Source organism: Mustela lutreola, chromosome 4, assembly GCF_030435805.1.
Source record: "Mustela lutreola isolate mMusLut2 chromosome 4, mMusLut2.pri, whole genome shotgun sequence".
NCBI classification, from domain to species: Eukaryota; Metazoa; Chordata; class Mammalia; order Carnivora; family Mustelidae; genus Mustela; species Mustela lutreola.
Genome location: NC_081293.1, coordinates 1,017,494 through 1,040,830, shown reverse-complemented (window position 1 = coordinate 1,040,830; position 23,337 = coordinate 1,017,494). Strand labels below are relative to the sequence as shown.

The window sequence follows — 23,337 nt, the reverse complement described above, 5'->3', positions numbered from 1 at the left end:
ACCTCGCCGTCCAGGGCTGCTGGTAGCCGCGCTCCAGCGGCGTGAGCTCTCCCGCCATTTGTTCTTCTGTCAAAAGCGACTGAGCGGACTCACCCCCTGCACTGGTGCAGGAAGTGACTGCTCATGCTTTCCACGGCTTTCCCCGTCCCGGGCTCGGGGTCCTCCCAGGGAGGCGGGGGTGTCATCAGCAAGTGCCCAGGTGTCCCGCTGCCTCTGCGTTGGCTTCCCTGAAGCCTCTGGGAGAGCCGTGGGGTCACCACGGTGGACTCAGCCCCCCGGGGCGCAAATGCTTTCCCAGATGCTCCCCACAGATGGACGGACGGACGCACAGCCCACAGCAGGGAGACCTTTCCAGCGCGGGTGTTCCAGACTTCCTTCCCGCCCACCGAAAGCCATCTCGCTCGGGACACCCGGCTGGGGGGTTGCGGCGAGCAGGGGCGTTCGCTTTCCCTCTGCTGTGAGCTCTTGGTGCCTCTCTTTTGCCTATTAATCCCAATAAACCTATTCTTTTGTCTTTTCAAATTGAATTACAGCAGTTCTTTGCATATTCTGCATACAAATCTACTGAAAACGAGAATTACCAGTGTCTTCTCTTGCTTTGGGTTCAGCTTTTAATTTTTCTTAATGATGTCTTTTTGATAAGCAAAAGTACTTCTAAGGTAGCACGTTTACCAACATTTGCTTTTATGGTTAGTGCTTCTATATTTCATTTAAGAAATCCTCTCTTTGCCTAAGAAAAAATAGAATTCACCTATATTTCCTCCAAGAATGCCCAGAGGACAAACTTGTCCACCCACAGGCAGCACGCGTCCAGAAACTGGAGCAGGGGCCCCGGCGCAGCTCAGCAGACTGTCACAAAGCATGCCCACCTGTGTAACCACCCGTCAGCCCAGGAGACAGAACGTTCCGGCATCCACGGATCCTGACACCCCAGCAGGGGAGGGAGTGACCCGGGAAGCCCCAGCTTAGGATCTGGAGCTGCCCGTGGAGGCCAGCTCTGGCCTTTCTCTAGCCTCCCAGGGAGAGGCAGGGGTCTCCCCTCTCCCCTCAAACACACATGCCTCTCAGCCCTGCTCTCTGCGGCCTGGGGACTGGCCAGCTAGGGCGTCCCTCTCCTGAACACGCTCTATCAGTTACTAGCTTTCCAAGAGCCTTCTCTGAACCCCACAGGCCCCTGGTGTGGTTCTGTGTCTCTGGAACTGAGAGCCTCCCCAGCCCAGCACCCAGGACAAGACAGGACCCTCTTGTCGCGCCCAAGGGTGGCCCCAAGCAAGGCTGACACCCCCTCACCCAGGTGCCCCCTTTCCTCCCTCACCTTCTGTCCTTCCCGAAGTAAACCACGATTTCTCCGATGCTTGGTTTTCTGGGAGCGTCACAGGAATTTTCTAGCCCCTCGAGACATTCCCGAGGTGTCGTTTCAACCACCGGGGCCCCCAGAAGCATCTCTCAGCCCCAACTGGCCGTGGCAGAGACGTCCTTCTCGGCGCTTCCTCCTGCCGGGCCCGGCCGCCGTGGTGCCGTCTCGGACACTCCCCGTGTCCCCGACTGTCTTGGCGACTCCCCCCAGTTTGATGAGCGACGCTCTGGGTCTACACCGCTGGCCCGTATTCTGGGCGCACAGCAGGGATGCCGTGGTCTGCTTTCACTGCCGTCCGAGGGGCTGCCTGCCGTGGAGAAAAACAAAGACTCCGGATCCTTCGCAGCTGAGCTGGTGTGGCCGCTTTTCCTCTCTTGGGTCTTGGAGGCTTTTCCCTTTGAAAGCAGTGCTTTCAGACACCACCGCGTGAGCCGTGCCGAGGGTCCCTTTTCGTTCTCGGCAGTAGATCCGCGAGGAGCCTTCTGCTCCAGCAACATGTCCTTCAACTCCTGGAAGCATTTAAAAATCACCGCGTAGCTCATCGGATTTCCCGCTCCTTCTTCCAGCTTGAATTGTGGAGGCCTCGCGCTGACCCTGTGCTTTTCATACATGTTCTCTCTGATTTTCCATCTTTTTGGTTTGCCCTGGTTTCTGAGAGATTTCCTGAAATGCATCATCTAATCCAGAGTCCCTCTAGCTCCCCACGGTTGACCCTCTGGTGCCAGACAATGCTCTGTTTACAACGGCCGTCCTGGGCATCGAAAGGCGTTTGGCAGGGCCCCTAGCCTCCCCTCGCTAGAGGCTCCTTCCTCATCTGCCCACCGCAAGCTTTGATGACCAAAAACATCTCCTGTTGTTGCTGAGTGTCCCCTGAAGGGGCAGGTCAGAGGCCACTGCTGCATTGTTTAGGTCTCAGGGCGGGCTGTCTCTGCCACGCCCTCGGGACGGGGTCCTGGCTGGTGGGGGGCAGCCTCAGAGGTCCCCCCGGACCTTCTCGCTGTGACCATCCTTAACCCACAGGCCAAGAAGCTAAGGGGGTTGTTCCAAAATGTACCCAGAACTTGTTTTGATAAGGCACAGGAAGATGTGCCGGCCTGGGGGCAGCCGTTGTGAAGGGACAATCTCTGTGGCGGCAGGGTTCCGGAGAAGCGGGGAGCAGGGCACACCCCGCAGGCCACGCGGGGAGCACCAGGGTCGGTCGGACGCAGAGGGAAACATGGACAAGCATGTGTGTTGTGGTTTCCGGGGAAGGAACAGGTGAGCCGCTGAACAGGCTTAGGACCGAGGGGACGGAACAGTTTTGGTGGCTCTGGGCTAGAGTGGGTGGTGGTGGCCCCTGGTTGTCCAGGGCCCAGTCACTGCCTGCTGGGGGGTCCATGCCAGATGGAGGGGGGCTCAGAGGAGGGCTCCAGACTGCTTAGTGCCGTTCGGAAAGCGGCTCCCAGGCTAGTGTTCTGCCGTCTCCGAGAACTGGCTCTTGCCGCCCAGTCAGCGAGACCCCAGAGGCCCCAGCGTGAAGATACGAAGACAGTGTCGTTAGTATGGGGATGAGTCTGACTGCCCCATGTCCACCCCAGTGACTCCTCAGGAGCTGGGAGAGCAGTCCCGGCTCAGGGTTCCGGGCACCCCGTAGCCCACAACAAGCCATGCATGGACCAGGACATACTTACTGACGACGCCACATACTTCGCTCCATCGGGTGGCCATGGTGACACCTCAAACCTTCAGGTCAGACTATCGGTCCTGCCTGTGTCCAGTGGTGCTCGCAACAGCCCAGCGCACATGGTCACAGCGTCCTAGGGAAGCGCTGGGGGCCACCGTCGGTGTGGGGAGGGGCAGCCCTCTCCCTCGGAGCCCGGTTTCTCCGTGAGTCCACACGCTGTACATCCAAACCAGGCTCGGGTCCGCGGATGGGCCGGTGTCCTGGCTGCTGGCTTTCCCTGTCCCACACTCCTCCTGATTGTGCGCCTCGTGTGCCCAGCCCAGGGCTCCGCCCTCAGCACCGCCAGTACTGATGACCACAGGCTGTGGGCCGTCATGTCAGCTTGTCACTGCATTCCCTCCGCGGAGGACCGCTCCTTTCCGAGAGGTGTGCCCACTGTGCAGATGGCACGATGGCCCCAAAGATGTCCACATCCTGACCCCTAAAACCTGCGAACACGGTACACACAGGACAGAAGGGATGTTGTCCACGTGCATGAGCTGAAGATATCGAGGGGGGAGGCCATTCTGAGTCACCGGACGACCAACATCGTCCCAGGGTCTGTCCAGGGGGAGCGGGAGGGAGCAGGAGGCGGGACAAAGGTGGACTGAGGACTCTGATGGGGGCCGGGCACGCACCAAGGGATGCACACACCTCTAGAAGCTGGAAAGAGAGGGCGACAGATCCTCCCAGAGCCCTGCAGACCCTGACCGTCACCCAGGGAAACGTGTCCACACCTCTGTCCTCTGGAGCCGCAGAGAGTCAGTGGGTGTGCGCCAAGACACTAAGGCTCCGGGAGTTCACCGCAGCAGCAGCAGGAAATAGGGTTAAGACCAGCTGTTCCCCCTCTTGGGCATGAACAGCCAAGTGCTGAGAGCCCGGCAGACACGGACCCAGGAGTACTCACGTCACAGCGCAGTCTGTGCAGACGACAGCCTTCAGCCCAATGCCGACAGCACAGCTTCCCTCTGCGCCCGCGGCGTCCCCTCCATCAGGACTGCGTCATCTGTCCTGCTGCTGCTGTCCCGGCTCACCAGAACCCCTGAAGTAGGACCGCACACCATGCACCTAGAGGGGAGTTCACGCTGATGGGAAACGCAGGAACACACCTTTGTCGCTCAGATCTGACCAGGCTTCCACACTGCTGGGCCTGGCCTCCGTGCGGATGCTCCAAGGGGGCCCCAAACCACAGAACATCAAGGCCCCACGGACCCGCATTTTCAAGCACTGAGGGGCTCGCTGGGAGTGAAGGACTCACCAGGGGACAAGAGAGTGACTCAAAGCCTAGTGTGTCTGGAGGAGACGGCTTCATCCCCAGAAAGGCCCAGGGGAGAAGGGAGGGCAGGGACCTCTCTATGTGTGCGTCGCGGTGATGTGCACGGCTGTGGCCCCTGTGAGGCGCACCTAGAAACGCCGGTTTTACGTCTGACTTTCTGCAGAGCAGATTTCAAGTTTTTAAAAAAGACCGAATTTTTGCTCTTCTTTTGAAGAGGAAGCATGTCAGTCACGGGAAGCTATCGCCGTAATCACAGCAGTTCCACAGCGAGGAACTAAACGGGAAGAAATGAAACACCAAAATTCTCCTACGTCCTTTGTCCGAAAAACACCTCCGTCCTCGGAGGAGAAGGCACCGCTGTTCACACTCAGAGCCCCTCCCGGCTCAGTCACAACAGACCATTTGTAAAAGAAAGCTATTCAGACCTGCAGCGTTTCCCTACACCAACAGTGGGAGGGAGACGCAAGACAGGGTGCGTGATGGAGCCGTCGGGCCTGCGGGGGCCGGGCCCAGAAAGGGGTGAGCGGCGGTGAATGCAGTCCCCGAGGAGTGAAGGGTCCACAATGGCCCACAGGAAGCGGGGCACGACAGTCCGGAGCACCAGCTGGCCTCGGAGCCGGGCCAAGGCGCCCACGGCGGCGGCAGGAAGGTGAGAAGGAAGGTCGCCTTCGACAGCAACACCCGAGGAGGACCGAGAGGACGGACCTGGGCCCCGCCGGCTGCACATTTATCTCCGAGGCGCACGCTTGCCAACCACCTTCCCTGGCCCGCCCGCAGGCCGGCTCTGTCCGATCCTGTGTACGCGTCGCCTTCGGTAGGACGCACGCGCCACGCAGGTAACCCGAGCCCGAGGATGGCGTTTTCTTCTCGAAAGGAAGGACGCCTGCGCCTGGCAAGGAGCCGGACGCACCCCGCACCCCAGGTCTCCCTAGTGCGGGCCGCTCCCGGGGCCGGGTGCTTTTCAGGTTCCCTCTTCCCAGCCCGAAGCCTTGGTGCTGACTAGACCCTCCCTCTCTGCAGCGATCTCAGAAGAACGACTCGTCCCTTGTCTCTGGTCCGTCGGGAGCTTTGCTCAGCGGCGGAGCTCTCAGCTCCGGCACAGAAAGGAGCTCTTCGGGGAAGAGCCCACCGTTCAGGGACTCTTCAGTCCCTTGTGCGAGGCAGCGCTGGTCCTCATGCCCTGGCGAGCCACCGCGCTAGCGGAAGCCGAGAGCGACGTAACCCTAGAACCCGAGTCCAGCTCTGCAGAGGCCCTCGTAGCTGCCCCTTTCAGCCGCCTGCCCAGTGACCGGGACGTCTGATGGTGACGCCAGTTCCCGGTTCTGTGGTGATTTTGTGCGCACCAGCTTGGCTGGCATCAGTGACCGCCGCCACCCCATGTCCCCTTCCCACAGGGTTTCCTGACTGGGCCAGACGCGGGGTGGGGTGGGGGTGCAGCAACGCTCTCCCGCCTGGAAGGTCAGGACGGAGCCCCAGGTGTGGCCGGGCTGGCGGAGGGAGGCAGGTGGGCAGCTGCCCCGTCCCCCGGCGGTTAGCTGCTCCAGCTCCCGGCAGGCGAGCACGCGGCTCTCCGATGGCCGCCGCCAACTTGTGCGACACCGGCCCAGTCCGCGCTGGCCGGTCCCTGCCTGCCTACGCTCCCCGCCGCCCCTGCAGCTTCCCTCCCGGCCGCGGCGGCTCCGGCCCTGCACGGACAGTGGTCAGAAGCCGCCCGGCGGCCGCTCCTCCCTGCACCGGCCCCTGAAGGACGTCCTCCCCGGGGTGCGCCACCGCCTGGGGTCCACCTCGGCCACCTGGGCGCTCGGCCAAGGGGCCGGCGGCCGAGGGAACCCGGCCTGGCCCGGGCCGCCGAGAGGCTGTCGGATCCCCGCTGGTGACTGGAAGCTCTGGCCGAGGGGAGCCCCGAGGGCGCCTGGCCAGGGCGCGGCCTCCGGCGAGGGGCGGGCCCCTGCTCTCGGGGGCGCGGGGCGGGGCGGGGCGGGGCGGCGCGCTGGGGGTGGACGGGTGTCGGGGGATGGCAGCCGTCCCGGGGCCCCTCCGAGCCCGCAGGCCCGCGGACCCCCACGGCCGGGGTCAGCCTGGAGGGCGCCCCGGCCAGAATCTGCTCGCCCGGCGGCCCGAAAGCGTCCTCCTCGTGCGTGCGCGTCTCCGGACTAAGGCGCACGTGTCCGCTGTGAGGGTCACGCATCGGCTCGCACACGCGGCCACAGGCGACGCCACGGCCGGTGGAGAGGGGCGTCCCCGGCCGGCCCCGCGGCCGCGTACGCATGCGCACCAGTCTCCGTCCGCGGCTGCGCGCGCACCGCGGGGCTTGGCGCCTGCGCGACTCCGTCCGGGCGTCTCCATGGCGACCGCGGGGCCGGCCGCGGGCGCTGTCGGGAAGGCGGGCGGCGGCTCTCGGGGCGGGCGGTGCCGGCGCCGCAGGTGAGGCGGGGCGGGCGGGGCCGGAGGGAGGCCGCGCCCCGCGGGGTCCCCGCCGCGCCCCGCTGCCCGGCGAAGGCCTCTCAGTGCGGGGCTCAGGCCGGGTCCGAGCCGCGCGGGGGGGACGGCGACCCCGGCGGGGGGGACGGCGAGGACCGGCTCCGCCCTGCTCCCGCGGCTGCGGTTCGCTGGGGTCTCGGGACCCGCCCCGCCGCGGGGAGCCCGCCGGGGGTCGCGGCACCCGCGCGCCGTCCGCGGCCGCCGGTCCCCGGGGACCCCGCCGCAAGGGCCGCGCGTGCGCTGCGGTCGCCCCCGCGGGCCGGGCCTGGCTGTCCGGCCGGCCGCGCCCTCCCCGGTCCCCGCGTGCGCCGCCCTCCCGCGAGGACGCGCCGGCCGCCGCGCTGCTGCCGGGGCGCCGCTGGCCGCCCGGGGTCCGCCCGCGGTTCCGGAGTCCGTCCGGCCCCATCGGGCAGGCTGTCCCCGCGCCCGGCCTTGTGCCCGGACCCCGTGGCGCTCCCGGAGCGGGTGGCGGAGCGGCTGCGGCTGCGGCTGCGGGACGCGGCGAGCCTGACGCGGTGCGGCGAGCGCGGCGCCCTCCAGGCCGTGCGGCGGGAGCAGCACCCCGGCCGGCCGCGGGGAAGCCGTCCGGCTCCTCCGCCCCCTGCAGTCGCCTTTCCTGTCGGGTTTCCAGGCGCTGGAGGCTCAGTCTCGGGCTCCGCGGCGCGGGGTGGACGGAGAAGCGTACGGTCCGCAGAACCGCCTGGACTCCCGCGCCCTTCCTTCCTGCAAACTTAAACGCCAGGTTTACGCTTCAGCTTACTAAGGTGACGGTTTTGGAAGCAGGGGACACGGTCGTGGTCGGCCCCCCTGTGCCCCCGGAGGACCGTCGGGTCACCTGCATGTTGCTGTCCCCCCTCCCGTCTCCAGGTGCCTGCAGACCCAGGAGCATGAGCAGAGGGCCCCGAGCTGCCCGCCGCTGAGAAATGGAAGGAAGCCGCTCCTGCGAGGTCCCCCCGGGGGCGGCTGCTCCAGCTAGGGGCGCCCCTGCTCCCCCCTCCGGAGAGGGTGACCAGGGAGCTCAGGGGGTCATCTTTTCTGGCTCGTCGGTTTTAGACTTGAGTCAAAGTGGTCTTCACCACTTAGGAACGATCTTTAAAATTCCCAGCCTCGAAGTAAGTGGGCGTTTCATAGGGTGTTTGTGCCTCTGCCAAGTGAACGTGAGGCCTTTACCTGGAGTCCTCTGCTTAGGAGAGTGTTTCCAGGATGAGGGCTAGAAGAGGGTTAGCTCGGGGTTTCATGTGGGAGCACACCACGAAAGAGAAATTCCGGCCCGGGGACCCACCGCCGGAAACATCGCAGAGTCACACTGTGATACCTAGCCTCTCTTCTTGGGAAAGTCGTAAGCACCAAAAGCCCGTGGTAGAAAGCACTGCGGAGGGCACCCTTGATCTCCTGTTGAAACCGCCCCCCCCCCCAAAGAGCTCCCATGCAGTATTAAAACAGGTAAACCACTTCTCACCCCTGCCTCGCAGGTGTCACATGCTGACTTTCCCCTGTGCCTGGTGCCTCACCGGGCCCCTGCCAGCTGCTAACCTCGCGGGTACCGTCTCATGCTGTAGGGTTTCTAGAATAAGGTTCCATCGGAGCACAGTGTGGATGTGAATGGGGCAGGAGTGCAGGGCTTGGGCTCCTGCTGCCTCAGACTCATGTAATTTCCTTAAACCTAGTTTGTCTTCATCTGGAACAGGAGAAGGAGACCATTCTTGTGGGTCATTATGGGAATTACGCTGTAAGGCTCGTGAAGTGCAGCGCCCACAGGGCCCGCGGTCACGTCGCGCCCATAAGGTGTTGGCTGCTGTTCAGAGCACTTGCACAGAGCTGTGTGCTGGGGTGTCAGGTGCCCCGCTGTCGCACGTCACATGCCACGCGTTTGTGGTCATGGCCGGCCCTGCCCCGCTCTCTCTTCCCTGAGCACCGACCTCTTGCAGTGAATTAATTCCTGGGTCGTCAGGGCCGCTGTGTGTGAGCGCAAGCGCTCCTGACCGTGAACGAAGGCTCCAGCATGTCATGAGCTTTACTGGACCTCCGTGCACGTGCAGGAAGGAAGAAGAGGAAATTCTGAACTGTTCTTTAGCCTCAATAAAGAAACATCGTAACTGTTCATGCCTCTCAGAAAACAGAGATGGTTACTATGGCAACGAATCACAGAGTGAGGCGGCTGCTCTGTTTCTTGGGTTCCCGGTCCGGGTGCAGGCGAAGCAGTGATCTCCGAGGTCACCAGTCACGCGTCCAGAGATGTGTGCACACGGAGCACTAGGAGGCCGTCTTTGCGGCCCCACGCGAAGAAGCCTTTGGGCTTCTGTGGCACTGTCACCTCGCTGGTGGCTGGAACAGCCCTTTGCAAAGAGCGGCACCATCTCTTCCCGCCTTTTCTGACCTTTGGGAGGATGTGTGGGTTCAGAGCTGAACCCTAGAGCCAGCTTGGCCCGAGAGAGAGCGGGCCTGAGAAGCTCGGAGGCCGCGCTGCCGCTGAGGCCAGAGTGGGCTCACATTGAGGTACACACATGCTGTGCGGGCCTGACGGCCTGACTGTGCTCCAGGGACTGGCCGTGGCCAGCATGGTGTCTGGCCATGCCTCGGCAAGCTGGAGAGTTCCCACTGCATGCGCTGGTAAAGCTCCTGCCCTACCCGTGAAGACACGCGGTGCTCCGCATTGGAGGCAGAGCTGGGCGTCGTGATACTGTGGCCAAAGCCGGGGACTGGTGGCAGAGGCTGCACTTAGGGCTCCTGAGTCGTGGTGGCTGCTGCTTCCTGGCCCCCCTCTGTGCCAGGAGCTGCTCACCCCGTGGCCCCGGGCAGGTGGGTCATGTGACCCCTTCACAGGGGCAACACCAGAGCACAGAGAGGTTTGGGAGCCCGCTCAGAGTCACACAGCTAGTAAAGTTCCAAATCCAGATTTGAACCCAGAGAGTCTGGCTTCCGGGCCCGCGGTCTCAACAATTGTGCCCCACCGGCTCGGCGGCGGTGGAGGAGTTAGAGATCCTCATGGGACGTGCAGAGCAGTGAGGGGGTGCGCCACTTGCCACAGAGGCACCAGAGCCGGGGGCACCTAGGCGCTCTGCCCCAAGCTTCTGGTTCCTGATCTCTGCTCAGGTCTTGACCTGACGGTGGTGGATTCAGGCCCCGCATTGGACTCCATGCTCGGCGTGGAGCCTACTTAAGAATTCCCCATAATCGTGCCGCGCTGTGACTGGGGCTCTCGCCTGTGCCCTTTACACGGCTGCAGTGAGTGCCGCGTGGGCTGACGTGGCCCTGCCCTCCCTCTCACGTCCTGCGACAGTGGCTGGCTTCTGCGGAGCTGCTGGTGGTAACCAGAGACAGCGGCCCTGCAGTCGAGGCAGACAGCTTGGTGCACGGTTCCTTTAGTTTCCTGTGAACAATTGGCTTGGGTCAAGTCTCTGGGACCAGACTCGGCTTGTGCCTTTTGTCCCCTGACCACAGTTACTGCGGGCTGCCTGTGGCAGGCACTAGGGAAGGGGCAGGGACAGCAGAGCCCAAGAGGCGTCATGTGTGGGGCGTAGGAAGGGGGAGAGGGACTGAAACGCTTGGAGAGTCGGTCTGGGGTTCAGGGGTATTTGCAGAGAACATGTGGTGTGCGCAGCAGCGGTGGCTGAGTCGTCAGCCATGAGGGAGCCGCGGGGCCAGCCCGGAGTCCCTCTCCACACCCAAAACCTGGGCAGGGGACCCTGATGCTTTCCCTTCTGACTCTCATCTGCTGTTTATAGTGTCTGACAGTAAGATCTTCTGGGCTTTCTTTTCACTTGATATGTGTGAGTTCAAGACCTGGGGTGGTTCTGGAAGTGCTCTGGGATGCATCATGTTTTAAAATGCAGTTGGTTGACAAGATTTTCTCGTTTCTTCTCCCCGGAAGCAACTGCATCTTCAAAGAAATGCCCTCTGCGAGCTCCCTACAGATTTCTTCCAGTTGCTGCCAAGCCTCACTTGGCTGGACCTCCGCTATAACAGAATTAAAGCACTTCCTTCTGGGATTGGGTCTCACAAGTAAGTCGTATGTTAGTATTTCCAGATTTTGAGACCATCGTGTGTTAAAACATCTGAGTGCTGGCCCCTGTGCTGCTCAGCTCCTGCCCCTGATTGAATTTTGATTTCAGTGCAGAAGCATTTAGCGCTGTTTTTAAAGCCAGCTAAGAGATGCAGCGGCTGAATGAACCAGACACACGGAACTGGCTCATAGTGCAGGATGCTTAATAGCACGGAGAATGCTGGAGGCCACAGTGCCTTTGCTGGGCCAGCAGTGAGGTGTTTGCACCATCTGGTTCCAGCCCTGACTGTCCTCATGCGAAGCTGCCAGAAGGGCTGGGAGCTGGGTCAAGGAACCGCAACCAGCCTCTCGGCTCCCGAGGCCTGCGGGAGCTGAGATAACAAGAAATGCCTTCCCTTTTGGGGAGCTGGAAACCCCAACGTAAGCAAGGCCTGTCATCCTGCCACGTTCCTGCTGCTCTGATCCCGGGGGCTTCCTAGCACCCCCACACCTGGAATGGACGCCGCGCCTCCCTCGTCCTCATGTAGCCCCGGCCAGCAGCCCTGGGTCCCCTTGTCCTGGGTCAGCCGCCTCAGACCCCCGGGAGCGGGGCTCACAGTGCGCTCCGCCTCCTGTCCTGACTGTGTTTCCTGACCTTGTGAGAACCTTCCCGTAAGCACTGTAGGATCTCCTTTAATGCGAGTGCCTCCTGGGCAGAGGAGAGCACACACATAGGCCGTGGGCGTGTGTGCACCGGGTGACGTGGGGGACGGCCAGGTGGCCCATGTGCCAGGACACAGGAGGGAGAGGGCTACCCTTGCAGGCTGGGCTTGCCATGTTGGGTTTCATTCTGATCTGAATGGCGGAGTCACCAAGGATTTGAGTGCAGAAGGTGGGACTCGACTTGGCCTTGAGGTCGCTCTCTAAGGAGGGGGGTGGCGGCCTGAGTCAGGCTGACTACACAGAGCTGCAGGCCACTTGAGAAGCCAGTGGGGTTTAGGATGGCCACAGGGTGTTGGAGGAAGACGGGTATGCCGGGCCGACCCCCCTTCCTATATGAGCAACTGTGTCGGCCGAGAGCCACGCAGCCGCCGTGACTCAGCAGACCGGAGGTCTGTACAAGGCCCTTCGCAGGCTTGAGCTGTAGCTCACGGTTGTTCAGAGTGACTTTTAGGAAGTGAGTATTTTGTCACACGTCACAGAGAGAGAAAATCCCTGTGAGGCATTTGAGACTTTGCCGGCTCCGCAAGGAAGCAGCTGATTTCTGATGCTGAGCTGGGGCCTCTGGCCGGGGCAGTCAGAGCTGGGAGCCGCCTTCCTGGAGCTCCTGGACTAGTCAGGGTCTGCAGATCACCTGCCGTGAGTTGTGCCACCGGACACACAGAACCGTGGCTGAGCCTTCCCGGGGCCAGTGCCCACCGTGTCCCCTCCAGCCTGGCGGCCTCGCGCGGTCTCCCGGCTTGCAGTCACAGGTGGGCCGGGAGGGCGTGGTCCATCCCCAGGTCCTCGTCTTCGGTGCCGAGGGTCATTCCGTGCTTTCTGTCCTGCAGCTGGGTGCCCGCACCTCGAGGAGACGGATTGCTACTCAGAGGGCAAATAAGCAAAAACCCGTTGCCTAAGCACTGTTCTTTCCTAGAAAGTAAGCCCGCAGTCCCCCAGCTTCAGAGTTCTTTGATTTTGCCAGTCAAAGCCAGCTGCTTAGTATTGTTTAAGATACAGTTTTGCATGTGATTTATAGCCCGTTATGTCATTAAAATTAGATTAGCTTGCGAAGTGCTGAAACGTATTAATCAGAAATGTTAAGTAATTATGGGCTTATTGAAAACCTTAAACTTTCCGAAAAGCCTAATTAAAGCAGCGCCAGTGTTAATGCTCTCCCCTCTCATTGTCTTGGACGTATGAGCTTGTGCCCAGAGAGCGAGCCAGGATGCGCACACGTCAGTAAGTGCACCCCTTGGCAAGGCAGCTCCGGCTCCGGGTGTGAACGTGTGTGCTCCACGGGAAGTCGCCGGCATCACGGGGGGGTGACTGCTGATAGTATGTATGGGGTCAGCAGTGTGTCAGTTCATTGCTCGAGGTGCACGAGACTATCCACACAGATCATTGCCTGGACACGCTTTCTAGGGGATGGCAGGTTCCCATGGCCTCCGCCCACCACTGCAGACCCCCAGGCCTGCAAGCCGTGCTCAGGGGCACCCTGACCCACAGGACCTGCTGCTGGGGAGCCCAGGGCGCCCGCCCACCTGCAGCCCCCGGTCTGCAGGTCTGTCCGTCCTGTGCAGGGCCAGCACCTGCCCGTCCTCCGCCTGCTTTCTGTGTTCCACAACTAAAAGGGGCTGAACCCAAAACAAGTGGTTGAAGGGACATTGAAATAATGCACCTTTGTGTAATCAAGAAAAGTTCAATGGATAAAGTCTGTTCCTTTAAAACTTCAAATAAGAAGGGAAAGCCGAGAGAGCAAATGGAAAGAAAATTGCCTAATCTTCAAGTAATCTGATTTCCCTTTGGGGTTGCCGATCCAAAAATTAACCTTAATTTAACTGGAATACTAGAGCTCTGAATTGTCCGCCTGTAAAATGGCCTTTTTCCTTCAAATCCTGTGGACTCTGGTCTGCTGTGATGTTGGGAATTTAGTGTCTTTCACCTTCGAGGAGGAATGAGGCTTGAGAAGGCTCCTCCCACTCACCGTGCGGAGTCGTTAATGGGATTTGTAGGTGTGCCCAGCTGCTCCTCGGTACCCTAACCCTAACTGAAACCGGGGGACGCATCTTGGACCCCCTCTAGTCACTCGACCCACCTGGTGGCTTCCTGGGGCCGCTGAGGTCAGCGATAGATGAGAAGCCCCTCTCCAGGGGCTCGTGAGGTCTCTTCCACCGGGGCAGGCAGCCGGCCCCACAGGGTCGGTGTCCCTGCGCGCCTGGAACCCAGACAGGCCACTCTGCGCTGTGGGGCGGGTGGTGTGCTGGTGGCAGGCTGTCCCTGGAGACGGGGTAGTACAGTGGGTTCAGCAATCCCCCCGAGTCCTGGGAGGCCCAGGGTGACGTGCATACAGGGCGGCTGGGGCTGGGGGACCTGCCCCCTGCCTGGATGCCCCCCCCCCCGCCGGGGCTGGAGACATGAGCCTCAGGGTATTGTGGTCTTTTTATGTCAGATTTCAGCTGAGGGTCCCTAAAAAGGGAAGGAGAAAAAGAAACTAATCCTTAGTGTATGATGCAGTCTTGAGAATTAAACATGCAAACAGGGCACCTGGGGGCCGGGTGGCTCAGTGGGTTAAGCCTCTGCCTTCGGCTTGGGTTCTGATCCCAGGGTCCTGAGATCAAGCCCCACATCGGGCTCTCTGCTCAGCGGGGAGCCTGCTTCTTCCTCTCTCTCTGCCTGCCTCTCTGCCTGCTTGTGATCTGTCTGTCGAATAAATAAATAAATGAGTCTTTTAAAAAAGAATTAAATGTGGAAAAAGCAGCATAGTAGGGTAAAAGGGGCAAGACCGAATTTAACATGAGATCTTCGTGTTTCCCCATGGCTGAGTAACTTTTCATGGGCACCTTGTATCCTGTCTCTCCGGGGTACATTTTGTGCCAGATTTTCTAGGAGCTGTTACTAGGTACTAGGGATCTGGAGTCAAAGGCCTGGAGAAACGTCCCTCATCCCGGCTTGTTCTGAGACTGCCCCGGGCCCTTCACTGTGAGTGACCCCGCAGGCGGTGTGCAGTGTGGCAGAAGGCTCCCAAGTATTTCACTGGGAAAATGTGCTCACGGAGCATCCCCGAGGGCTGGGGTCCCTCCCGCACACCTCAGGGAGCACCGAGATCGGCAGTCAGAGCACCGACAAGGCCCAGAGATTTCCTGGTTGTCACGGCGTCGGGATGGCGTCCCCCTGGACTGGTGGGTAGAGAGCAGGATGCTGCCGGACGTCCCACAGGGGCAGGGCAGCCCCCCAGCAGACATCGCCTGGAGGGTCAGTGTGCTGAGACCAGGAGCCGCGTGGGCGGACAGCCGTGGGCCACGCGTGTGCACCTGCAGCGACATTGTCTCCTTAAAGAGGCGGTGAAGGAAGAAATTCGATGGTGTATTTTGGGAATGGTCATTTCATTTTCTGCTTTTTAAATTATATATTTTTTATTTTGTTTTAAAGGCATTTGAAAACTTTGCTTTTGGAAAGAAATCCTATCAAAAAGTTGCCTGTGGAGCTGGGTAAGTGTTCAAACAGTAAAATAAAAGCTGGCTTTAACCTGCTGCCCTTTTAAGCTCAGGGAGCCTGTGATGGAGACAGGAGACAAGCCCCCGGGGGCGAGCTGGCTCCTGCTTTCGTCATCCGTACCCCTTCCACCCTTCCCGGGCTCGGACAGCACAGCGCTCGGGAGCTGTCATGTTGGAACGTAGATCCACACGGCAGGTAGGACACAGCAGAGAAGTAATAACCGCGGAGGGCTGCGGAGCCAGAGCGCACCTTCAGGAAAGCCGGCCCCAGCGCTGCCCTGCGCAGTGGCGGTCCCCCTCTGTCCCTCCCTCCCGGGAGCCTGCGGGTCCTACGGCCTCTCCTTGCTCCCCTGGCGAGCTTGGCCGCTGGCGTCTCCCTGACAGTGCACGTTTAAAGGGCCCTCCCTTGGACTTGACTCAGACCGGTACGGGGTGCAGGGCACGCGCGGTTCAGGCTCAGCGCCGAGCTGCTGGGGTGTACACGTGGGGACGTGTGTAAGTCTAGTGCTTTCATCCGTATTCCTTTTCCCGGCTGTCAAGTGAGGAGGACGCAGAAGACGATGTTCTCTGGTCTGCGTCTGTCCGCCTCCCATTCTTCTGCTCTTTGCTCTGTTTTGTTAGGTTGGATTTGCTGTCCGTTCCCTAACCTTGAGTTGGAAGCTTAGGTCACTGATTTTTTTTTTTTTTTTTTAAGATTTTATTTGAGAGCAAGAGGGGGAGGGAGCACAAGTGGGAGAAGAAGCAGAGGCAGAGGCAGAGGGAGAAGCAGGCTCCCCGCGGAGAAGGAAGCCTGATGCGGGGCTTGATCCCAGGACCCCGGCATCAGGACCTGAGCTGAAGGCAGACGCTTCACCGACTGAGCCAAATCACCAATTTAAGCCTTTCTGTCCTAATCCATGCAGTCACGACTGGTGATTTCCCCCCAGCGCTGCCTTAGCTGCCCCCACAAGCCCCCACATTGTACATCTCCACTGTCATTCAGCACAAGACATTCTCGAATAGTCTGTGACCCATGGGCTCTCCCTGTTGTGCTTCATTTACACACAGTGGAAGACTTTCTGATTCCCTTTCTTTGGTTGAATTCTAATTTAATGCCACATACGCTGTGTAATTTTGGTTATTCAAAACTTGTTCAGGTGTGCTTTCCAGCCCAGGATGCATTCTGTGTGGCAAGCATCGCCTGGTGCACAAGAGAAGCGTGTGTGTGCTCACACGGCCACGCGATGCGATGTCCCACGTATTGGGTTAGTCATGTCGCTTGATCCCAGCGTTCAAACTACCTACATCCCTTTGTGTCTGTTTCTTTTGTCAGTGCCTGAAGGACCGTGTTGAAATCGTGAACTATGGTTGTGCCGTGTCTGTCTTTCATTTTAGATCTGTCCGCTTTTACCTTATGTGTTTTGATACTATGTTATTGGTTGAATAGAAATTTGGGATTTTTCCGTTGTTAATTTTGTTACTCTGGTGTGTGGAGCGTTACGGCATTGTGGTTTTCATATGCGTTTCTCTGATGGCCGGTGATGTGGAGATTGGCCATTCAGTATGTATTAGCGATGAAGTTTCAGATACAGGTGAGGTTCAGTGGGGTGGAGTCCGGAGCCGACGACCAAAAACGAATTCTTGAGACGTCTTTGGTGCAGAATGGTGGTTTATTAAGGCACGGGGCCAGGATCCATGGGCAGGAAGCGCTGCTGCCCTGTGACCCCGAGGACTAGCTATTATGTACTCGGGAGTTGGGGCGGTGAGGACAGAGGGGTTCAGAAGGACTGACTGTCAGGATGCTGGAGGCCTGGTTATTGTCAAGCCAAGCTAGGTTTTGTTTTGTTTTTCTAATGAGGTACCAACATGAAGACAGTTAGAGTCTTCTGGAAGTTAGGCTGTTGTCAGTCAGAGGACACTGGTAAACTGAGGGAGACTCCTGTCCTGCAGGACTGTGATCTCTGCTCCTTAACCATCTGCTCTCAATGTAGGGCAGCCGGCAGTGCCCGAGGAATGTCACCGATGTCACAAGGGGGGCGGAGATGTGAATTTAAAAACTGAATAAATTCACAGTCTTGTCCTTAGCTAGCCTTTCACTCCCCATCATCTGTGGGTCCTCCGACCTTCTGCTCACTGTTTTTATGGCACATGGTTTCATTCCTTGGCTTCCAACCTGTCTGTGTTTACAACACATTGCTCGTGTTGCAGGATGTGGTTGGGCTCACTTTTATCCAGTCAGACAATCTCTGCCTTTTTAATTTTCGTGGGTTTTTTTTAAAGATTTTTTTATTTATTAAGAGACAGAGAGAAAGCACGCACATGTGTATGAACAAACGGAGGGGCAGAGGGAGAGGTTGACCAGCGACTCTCTACTGAGCACGGGGCCTGCGGCCATGACCACAGCTGAAACGACAGTCGGCTGCCCAACCAACTGAGCCGCCCAGGTGCCCCTGTTTTGTCTTAATTCTTTTTTTTTTTTTTTTAAAGATTTTATTTATTTATTTGACAGACAGAGATCACAAGTAGGCAGAGAGGCAGGCAGAGAGAGAGGAGGAAGCAGGCTCCCTGCTGAGCCGAGAGCCTGATGCGGGGCTCGATCCCAGGACCCTGAGATCATGACCTGAGCCAAAGGCAGAGGCTTAGCCCACTGAGCCACCCAGGCACCCCCCTATTTTGCCTTAATTCGTAAAGGACATTGTTGATCTAGAATTAAGGTTGGATTTTTTTAATCGAGGACTTTAAAGAAGTTGCGCCGACTCCAGGCCTCAGAGGTCCTTCATTCTTGGTTCTCCTTTATCAACTGTGATGATTGGTTTCAGTTACTTTCAAGGTTTTCTTGAAAAAGAAACCTTTTTCTTCGCTTTTCAGCAGTTTGACTATGAGGGACCTAGCTGTGGTTTTCTTTGCATTTAGCCTCCTCGGAGTTTGTTGAATTTATTCAGTTTTTAAATTCACATCTCTTACCAAATTTGGGAGATATTTTGGTCATTAAGCCGTCAAATATTTTTCTGCTCCTGGTCTCTCTTTTTACCTATTTGTTGGGATTGCTGTTATTGTTCCCAGATCACTGACCTTTTGTACATTTAAAGTCCACACTTTTCTGCTCTTCAGAGAAGATGACATCTTCAAGGTTATGAGCCTTCCTTGTCGTCTCCAGCCGGCTGTGAGCATTGCCCAGTGATGTCCGTTCAGATACTGTATTGTCAATCTTAGGGTTTTCATATTTTATTAGTTACTATTTTCTACTGAGAGTTCTTATTTTTTCATTTGATATGAACATATTTTTCCTTTAATAATTTTTTGGATTATATCTTGGATATCATGATAGATACATTGCAGAGATTCTGGATTCTGTTATATTCCTCTTTAGAGTATTGTTTTTTTTTTTTTTTTATAAATAGGTAGTTACGTTGCAAGGACAGAGACAGACTGCGAACTCTGTCTGTCTGGCAGAGGGCAGTAGCTGTGGCCATGCTGTCCCACATGTGGGAAGTTCAGGACTGTAAAGACCATGTACATGGAGACGGAAGGCTCCCCTTGACTGTCCCCTCTCTGGAGTCCAGGCCTTCACTCTTTAGGGGCTGTGGTAGCTCTGCAGGCCGTCCTCTGACGCCGCAGGTCGTTATGACCTTAAGGGTTTCGGTCTGCTGCAGCTGCCCCGTGTGGTCCAGAAAGCTGTACAGATACTACACTCTTTCGTGTCTTTCTCTTCTTGGAGCTGTTGTTCCCCCTCTCGTTTCTGCCTGCTTTTCACTTCTGTCTTTCCCGGTTTCCACAAACAGTCTCCTGCAGAGTTGATCTCATGGGAGCTGCTCCAGCACTGCTGGAAGTAGGATCCCCTCAATGCACCATGTGCAGCATTGCCAAGTGGTTCTCTAGGAGCCACGTGCACGTCCTTGACCGACGAGCGTCTGTAGACGTGAGTGCTCTTCCCATTGCCTCCTCCCTCCTCTGTCCTGTCGTGTTCATAGATTTTGCTTTTGTCGTGCTGTAAATCGCAGATACATCTTCAACTGTCCGTATTTATTTATATTTTCTTACATGTTTACCCTACATTTCTCAAAGTTCCCTGCTTCCACCTGGAATGACCATCTTAGCCTGAAGATCTGTCTTTGCTATTGTCATTTAGGCTTTTGGTAATGAATTATTCAAGTTTGATTTTCTAAAAAGGCATCTTGACTTTCCCATCATTTTTGAAGAATATTTGACAAGAGTATAAGAACCCAGATTTCATTCTAAAGTGTCTTTATTGTCTTCTGGCTTCTAACCTCTGTTGAGAAGTCCGCTGTCGTTCTTACTGCTTTTCTTTTAAAGGGGATGCATCTCCTGTGTCTGTCTTCCTGTTTAATCTTCAGCAGTTCGCCTGTGATGTGCCTGGGTGTGGCTTTCTTTGTATTTACTTTATCTGGGGCTCCTTGAGCTTCTGGAATGTGTTTACTGATGTCTTTAATCAGATTTGGAAAGTCCCGGGCTGTCAACCTAATTTCTGTAGGTCTGGCTTCTTGCTCCTTCTCCTCTCCTCCTGGCCTCCAGGCGCGTGGCTGTCGGGGTGTTGATTCTGTCCCACAAGCCTCAGACCCACTCTTCTTTTCCCAGCCCTCTCTCTTTGTTCCAGTTTGTATCACTTCCTCTTAACTTGTCTTTATGTTCCCAGACTCTGTCTTCTGCCCTTAAGCTCATGTGTCTAGTGCAGGGGTGCTGAGCTGGCCAAGAGACTGTGTGCACGGCAGGGGAGTTCGGAAGTTGCAAGTTCACTTTAGTCATTGCTGCGGGCCGGCTCCGGGGAGCCGCTTTTCCTGCAGCAGGACGGTTTTGGTGAATTCGGGGCCCTTGATCTGCAGGATTCTCCAGCCCCCAGATATGTTGTTCCCTGTCCTCTGGCCTCCACTCTCTTCAGCTGGAAGTTACTTTCGCTGTCCCCTTGTGTGTATGTTTCTCTTGCGCTGTTTTCAAGATCGTTTACTTTTCTTTGCATTTCAGTGGTTTTGACATTTCTAAGTGTGATTGCCTTTGGCTCATCTTACTTGATCGTTGAACGTCCTGGAGGTTACACTGATGTCTGTCACCCAAGCCTTTGCCCAGTGTCCTCATGTGCCGCTCTGCTCGCCCCCCTCGTCCCTGGGGCTCGCCGCACTCCCACCAGTCAGTACACGTGCTGCTGTTCCACTGACCTCCACGCGCCCCTGGTTTCACCGTTCTTCTCTCTGATCGTCAGCACGGATGCTTTTTATCTCGAGTTCGCTTGTCTCCTCTGTCATCTGTGTCTGCTGTTGGTCCCTCTGGTGCACTTTTCTTTCTGGGCTTCGTATTTGCAACTTTAGGACTGCTGTTTGGTTCTTTCTTAGAATTTCTGTTTTTGTTGACATTAAAGACTCGTTGAGTCATTTTACCATGTTTTCCTCTAATTATTTAAACATGGTTTTCTGCGTTCCTTTGAACATATTTGTAGCTCCTTCGAAGTTGTCTGCTTCCTCCGATATCTGAACTGATGTGAGGACAGTTTCTAGTGACTGCTTGTTTCCTGAGTGTGGGTCCCATGTGCCTTTCCTTTATATCCCTTTGAGGGGTTTTTGTCATTGCACGCAGGCACTTGACGTGATGCGGTGACCTTGCGCCCCCACTCAGGCCGGTTTTCCTGCGCCCCCTCATTCGTTCACTCACTCTTGTGGCCTGAGGTTCATCTGCGCTCTGCCTTCCCTGCAGGCTTTATTCAGAGTAAAGTGCAGACATCTGTCTGTCTGCCCCAAATCCTCAATAAGTCTTTATTTTTTTCTTTAATGTGCAAAAAATTTCCTCTGCCTGTCGATTCCATGGAAGAGTATGAAGTTCTGGGCTTTCCTCTTGCGTGCAGGGAATGTGACCTCGCTGAAAGCACTGAACCTGAGACACTGCCCGCTGGAGTTCCCCGCTCCGCTCGTGGTGCAGAAGGGACTGCGTGCGATCCTGGCCTATCTGCAGATCTATGCTGCCCTCCAAGATTTAACTTCTCAAGGTTTGTGGGACAAGTACTGCAACAAACAGCAATAACACTGAAGTTAGTGCTTTTTAAAGCCAGGACTAGGGAGGCTGTCTGGTCCCTAATGATGTCACAAGGAGTACACAGGGGCCTCACGTGTCCTCTGCGGGACTCACACTGGGTTCGGGTGTCTGCACTGACCTGCCAGAGCCGTGTCTTTTCTTGGTTCTGTGCTCCTGGGTTGGCGTTCTCAATGCCCCTGATAGAGCCTGTGGGGGGTGAGCGAGCATCACACTCAGAGGAGGCAGAGATCAGGGAGGATTGTGGCCGCGCGATGAAGAAGTAAGCATTCCAGATGCTCACTTCGGAATAGCTGAACATTCACTACCTAAAACGTGACTTCTAGAGCGAAGAAAACGCATCCATTTGGAACAGCCACGGTAGTTATATACGTGATCTAGTCCACCTCGGTAACGTAAGGAGCGCCCGAAGTGATGAGACAGTGCTGCCGTGCTCCAATCACCTTCATCCCAAATCCAAACAAATGGCCCCGTATGCCTACTTTTAAAACACTGATTATATTTGCAAAGTGTCTTGGTTTGAGTCCCCCAGAAGCTGCTCCCGAGTCAGGAGTCAAGGGCCAGTAACTGACCGGGGAGGAGGTCCCAGAGGCCAGCGTGGAGGCTGAGGCAGGGGGGATGGGGAGGGAGAGGAGGAAGCCAGCATCGCGCGGAGTGGGGCAGATGTGGCCTGAACCAGTGCTTGGTCCTGCTGGCTGCCACGTGGAGCAGAAGCCCCACGGGGCCTCCACGGTCACACGTAGCCTCCTGGGGGCCACCCATGTTGACTGGGTCAGGACTGGTGATCTACGAGGTGACACTTGTCAGGGACCACTGCTGAGCTCAGGTCTGGGAGTTCCTCCCAGCAGAGCGAGGGAGTAGGGCACATGTGCCGCGGGACCGGCAACACTTGGTTGAGTCGAGGGCTTCCCCTGGGGGTGGGCGCCCAGGTCTCCAGCCCTGCAGGAAGTGAGGCCAGCAGGCTCTGGAGTGGTGAAGGCCAAGAGCATGTGGGGGCGCCAGCGGTCAGCTCATGCGTCTGTTTTGTCTGCTGCCAACCTGTTACTAGGAATCGTGAATCTCCTTGTTTCCCAGAGAGTATACCAGCCTGACCTCTTAATTGCGGATCAGAATCCACTGCCATCACTGAGAAACCCAAAGCCAAGAAGGAGTCTGTGTCAGCATGACCTGTGCTGGTTCTCTCCGGTGAGGGTGGGGGAGCTGCCGTGGGAGGCTGGGCTTACTCGTCCGGAGCTGGTCCAGAGCTGGTCCGTTCGTGAGGGGACCTTTGAGCCTAGTCCTAAAGGCAGGAGTATTCCTGGCGAATTTTCTTCCAGGTAATTTATCTAGAGATGAAAGTGTTTAAAGTCACCAAAAGTATTCCAAAGAGAAACAGTAGGCATATGGGCTAAAAATTGGTAAGAAGTAAAGATATTAAAAGATTCATGTGGAGTGTGATGGCCACGGGGCAGGGGGGCCTTCCCCACCCCCCCCCCCAGGCATTCCCTGCAGAGAGAGCCCACCCTGAACCCCACCCAGACCTTCTCTGTAGATGGAGCCTGCACCCCCTTCTCTGCAGAGGGAGCTGGTCACTGGGTCTGTTTGGTTCTGGGGAGCTGGTATCCCAGTCCAGTCTACTACAAGAACGTGTGGTTCTCTTAGTGATTTCGCCAGTTACAACGATGAACCTAAGTGAGCTGCCGCCACCCTCACTGTATTTATCTGAGGAGGACACTGCGCCCAACAAAGACGCCGTTCGTTCCCGGGAGGCGTCCTTTGTCCCGCCTGTCGAGGAGCTAGACCTGAGTGAGCTGCGGAGGTCCGCCGACTCCTCGGAAGACTGGCCGGGCGAGGAGGAGGTCAAGCGCTTCTGGAAGCTGAGGCAGGAGATCGTCGAGCAGGAGCGAGCAGAACTGCTTGAAAACCAGCTCTTACCGCTGGAGCTGCCCCCAAACCTCAGGGCAGCATTAAACACGAAGGAGAAAGAGCACTCTGGCCCGAGACACGTGTTCAGGTAAAATTTAGAAGCTGTGGCGTGTTTTTGGATCTTTCCAGAGCTGTAATGTGATTTTGCAGTTAACTTCTCGGATGCCAGGCCGTGCCCGGCCAGCATTTATTGTGCCGTGCACACCGAGACTGGCTTGGGATGGTGGTTACCCAGAGCGTGGACCCCACAGTGAGGCTTACACAAGAGAAGACCCGAGTGTGTGTGTGTGTGTGTGTGTGTGTGTGTGTGTGTCCCTGTGCACGCAAGCGTGAACATACATGTAAAGGGAGTATTTACTGGTGAATGTAGACCATGTGTTCTCGGAGTGGGGGGTGCCTCTCCGCCGGGACAGGGATTGGGGG

The 23,337-nt window shown here is 57.3% G+C and overlaps 1 protein-coding gene across 9 annotated transcripts in view; it reads left to right on the top strand.

Annotated features, from left to right (window-relative positions):
* The first annotated feature begins 6,658 nt into the window (after window positions 1-6,658).
* Window positions 6,659-23,337, top strand: part of LRRC27 (leucine rich repeat containing 27) — a 28,603-nt gene continuing 11,924 nt past the window's right edge. For 8 of the 9 annotated variants that reach the window (XR_009353194.1, XR_009353195.1, XR_009353193.1 and 5 more), the window contains exons 1-7: window positions 6,659-6,759; window positions 7,448-7,580; window positions 7,684-7,928; window positions 10,688-10,818; window positions 14,930-14,988; window positions 20,825-20,965; window positions 22,651-23,002. Coding sequence is in view for 6 of the 9 variants with exons in the window: in XM_059172777.1 (XP_059028760.1) it covers window positions 7,740-7,928; window positions 10,688-10,818; window positions 14,930-14,988; window positions 20,825-20,965; window positions 22,651-23,002 (872 nt within the window). In the remaining 3 variants the exon portion in view is untranslated. Of the gene's footprint in view, window positions 6,760-7,447; window positions 7,581-7,683; window positions 7,929-10,687; window positions 10,819-14,929; window positions 14,989-16,036; window positions 16,239-20,824; window positions 20,966-22,650; window positions 23,003-23,337 lie in introns of those variants that run through there. The other variant, XM_059172779.1, reaches the window with a different exon arrangement.